The following is a 4006-nucleotide window of genomic DNA, read 5'->3' on the forward strand; positions in this document are numbered from 1 at the left end:
GCTCATCATTTAACATATTTTAAATCTAATGCTAGAATTGTCCACCCCTGAAATCCAACCATGCAGATACTTGAAGGAGACCATCTCATGAGGTCCATATCGTATTGGTCAGCTGCTTCCCGCTCCACGGGGACAGTCTATAAAAACCATCGCTCCGCTCAGTCTCCTGCAGGAGGCTATCTGAGAGCGCACTGCACAACACGCACATTGGGTTATCGCATGCGGAGGAGTGACACCTGTTACAGAGGGAGACGGGGAGAGCAGAAAGTCAGCCTTTATACGTCACCGTAAGTAACCCAAACCGCGTTCAACAGGCGCGTTCTTCTTCTGAAAGTTATTGCAAGGAGGTTTCTTGTAGATTTACAACCAAATGGATGTTATTGCTTTACGCACAATGGATCGTCGTGGCACCTGTGGCGCTTTTGATAATGAACTCGTTTTTAAAAAAATATGTATTTTATCACATCACTTCCTTTTATCTTGAAACGATTTTGCCTTTAAAATGTTTGTTAAAAAAAAGTTTGACGCAAAGGGAAAGGTTTAAGGATAAAAAGGAAAAAAAAAAGGTTTCATAATAATGATTGGTCGCTAAAATAAGACGCTATCTTTTATTTTAGGAAGTGAATGTCCAGTAATGTCTCTTGGACATTATTCTATTTATTGTCCGGAAAAAAATGAGAAAAACAAACGATTTTCACAAATAATCATGATTTTATGTTTTGGTTATTGAACCAATCCATTTGATCAGAGATAGAACGTAGGGATCCGTTCGCCATTATTTCTGTAGTTCGATCTTTTGAATCCACAGGTGTTTTTTTTTTCTTCTTTTTTTTTTTTTTTTTGCATTTCTTCAAGGAGATTTGGCTTATTATCTAATTGCAAAAGATGCAATCTCTCAACTTAAAAAAATAGGATTAACCTTACCACTGCCCTCACTTCTGTAATAAGCTGTTGATAATAGTGAGAACTAATTGTTAACAAAGTGCTCATCAGCACTGAAGGTCAACTGACTGCAATGACTCAAATTGACAAATTTTCACTTTGAGATTTTCACTTTGATCACTTGCAGACAGACCAGCCTCCCCCACCCACGCCTCCCTCTTCACCTCCGCTAGGTGGGACCAGGCGGGACTAGGCGGGACCAGGCGGGACCATGTGGATGCTGGACAAGATCCGCGGCTCGGTGGAGACGAGCGTGCTGCGGCAGGGCGAGAACGGCGACAAGAAGGGCGGCGCCCTGGGCTACAGCAACGTCCTCACCCCGGACAAGATCCCCGACTTCTTCATCCCGCCCAAGCTGGTCAACACCCCCCCGGAGCCCGAGGTCCCGGACCCCAAGCCCAAGGAGAGCCTGCGGCCGTCCGCCTCGGAGAACGCCATCGGAGGGGGCGGCGGCGGCGGTAAGAAGATCAGCAGCCCGCGCAGCCCCCGGCTGGTGGCCCGGCTGGCGGGGGACACCAAGAACCTGCTGCGGCACGCCGCCAACCGCCACATCATCCAGATCGAGAGCGCCGACGACGTGGTGGCCGGCGACACCAACGCCGACCCCCAGTCGCAGACCGCCATGTCCCTGCCGTACGTGCCCAAGACGCAGACCTCCTACGGCTTCGCCACGCTCAAGGAGAGCCCCCACACCCGGCGCAAGGAGTCCCTGTTCCACTGCGACCCGCCCAGCCCCGCCACCTCCCCCAACGCCCAGAGGAAGGGCGGCGGGGGGAAGGGCGGCGAGGCGGGGGCCACCTCCTCCTCCGCCTCCGCCTCCGCCTCCTCCACCGCCAACCACCTGAACCCGGCCGACTTCAGCGCCTCCCACATGAACCCCTACCGCTACTTCAGCGGCGGCGAGAGCGACACCTGCTCCTCGGCCGAGTCCTCGCCCTTCAACTCGCCGCTGCTGTCGCGCTCGGCCTCGCTGCTCAAGATCTTCACCCACGAGACGCAGGCCAAGGTGGTGAAGGCCAAGCGCACCTTCGCCCGCCACAGCTCCCTGTCCACGGACGAGGGCAGCTCGGCCGAGCCCAGCCCCAACGCCCAGCGCCGGCTGCACGGCGCGGAGCAGGGGGCCCCGCGCGAGCACACGGTCAACCTGCACAAGGGCGGCACGGTGCGCGTCAGCGCCAACTACGACGCCGGCACGTCGCGGCTGCGCGTGCGCGTGCTGGCGGCCGAGAGCCTGTACGACAAGGCGGTGGACATGAAGAGCATCCACTGCTGCGTGGCCGTCTACCTGAACCCGGGCAAGCAGCAGAAGCAGCGCAGCAACATCATCAAGAACAGCCGCAACCCCGTCTTCAACGAGGACTTCTTCTTCGACGCCGTCACGCCGGCGCAGGTCAAGAGCCTGGCGCTGAAGATCAAGGTGGTGAACAAGGGCACCAGCCTGAAGAGAGACACCCTGCTGGGGGAGAGGGAGGTGGCCCTCAGCAAGCTGGTCTCGGGGACCTAGGCGTTGAGAAGGCAGGAGGATGATAAAAAAAATTTGTTGCAAAGAAAAATTGCCCTTCCCCCCCCCCCCCCCCCGAAACGAAAATCCAAGAGAAAACAGATCAATTTCCGGATGCTTTCACCGTCGCCTCGTCCCCAGCGGCTCCCCCTCCCCCTCCGTTTTGCCCAGCCACAACAGGAAGTGACTGTGAAGTGACCGCTTTTTGTTAACGCTAATAAAGAGTCGGATGGGAGCTGTGTCCGAACCATTTACAGATGAAAGTAGAAGCGCCCGTCTCCCTGGACAGGATTAAGGCTCCCCTGGTCGCCCGTGCACTCTCATTACACCGTCTGAACGTTTCTCCACACGCCGCGGCCGCTCAAACAGGCATTCAGGGAGAGAAATATCACAGGGGAAAGGTCATCTCTGTGGAGGAAGCCCCCCCCTATCAGCCCAACACCAGCCCCACAGCGTTACTACGGCAATGGCGGCGGCATCGCTGCCGACAGGCTGCTGTCTGTCTCTGCCTGTGCCTGTGCACATGTGTTTCCCATGTGGCATGGTTGTGTTAACGTAGCATGGTGTGTGTGTGTGTGTGTGTGTGTGTGTGTGTGTGTGCACGCGCATGTGTACTTATATATATATATATATATTTATATATATCCACAGTCCAATAGTACACGGTGTGATGCTACAGTGCACGTGTATCCGGCACAAAATCAGCTTTTTTTGTGTGTGTGTGTGTGTGTGTGTGTGTGTGGAGACCGTGCCGTCTTTGAAGTGGCACTACATCGTGATGTGCAAATGATCCTTTGATCCCAGCTGCCGGGGCCGCCGCAGAGGAGAGGGGGAAACCGAGCAATCGCGGCGCCGCGTGGCAACTGCCTGCGTGAAGAATAGAGCCCTGTCGCCTTCATTTGCATGACATGAATATGTTAGCTGTGGATTTTTGTGCACTTGTCTTTCGCAAAAGTATCATGAAGCCCAAAAGCCTTAGTTTATGTGTGTGTGTGTGTGTGTGTGTGTGTGTGTGTGTGTGTTAGTGTGTGATTGTGTGTGTGAGTGAGCGAGAGCTAAAGAGTGAGAGGGGTAAAGACAGAAAGTATTGCGTGGCTGGCGAGTGCGTCAGTCTCCCAAGTTGTGGGGCATGATTTTATATGTGTATCCTGTGACATTTGTACTCTCTTTTTGTATGTCTTCAATTGAATACAACTGTTGTGTACAATTTGTATTAAGCGGTGGGACGTACGATAAATTCAATCAGCGTGCGTCAGAGCCGGACCTGACCGAGAGGAGTCCTCCAGATGCACGACGGTTTATCTCAGCCTCCCTCTTGTCCTCGCGAACAGCCCAGCAGACTGCGAGGTCGAGGGCGGAACACAGAAGAACCAGAACAAGTGTGTGGACGTGAACAATGGTCCTCTCCACACCCGGCGTGCTCGCCGTCCTTCTTAAGAAACAAGAGCAAATTGGGTGTGATTGCGGACTTGAGTGTCGAGGCGGTGAAGCACTGCAGCAAGGAAGAAAAAAATAAAGAAAATAACAACCTTCTCTTTAGTTGTGCCGTCCAGAGGAATATAT

General features: G+C 53.5%; 1 protein-coding gene across 1 annotated transcript; it reads left to right on the forward strand.

The window, feature by feature from the left end:
* Positions 1-1153: 1153 nt before the first annotated feature.
* On the forward strand, positions 1154-2446 carry LOC311353608 (C2 calcium-dependent domain-containing protein 4C; the record flags this gene model as incomplete). Its single annotated transcript, XM_084473519.1, has 1 exon — positions 1154-2446. One exon carries the CDS (start codon positions 1154-1156, stop codon positions 2444-2446), a length of 1293 nt encoding a protein of 430 aa, XP_084329645.1.
* Between the last annotated feature and the right edge of the window lie 1560 nt (positions 2447-4006).

This window comes from Micromesistius poutassou, assembly GCF_964030765.1.
Source record: "Micromesistius poutassou genome assembly, chromosome: 9".
NCBI lineage: Eukaryota > Metazoa > Chordata > Actinopteri > Gadiformes > Gadidae > Micromesistius > Micromesistius poutassou.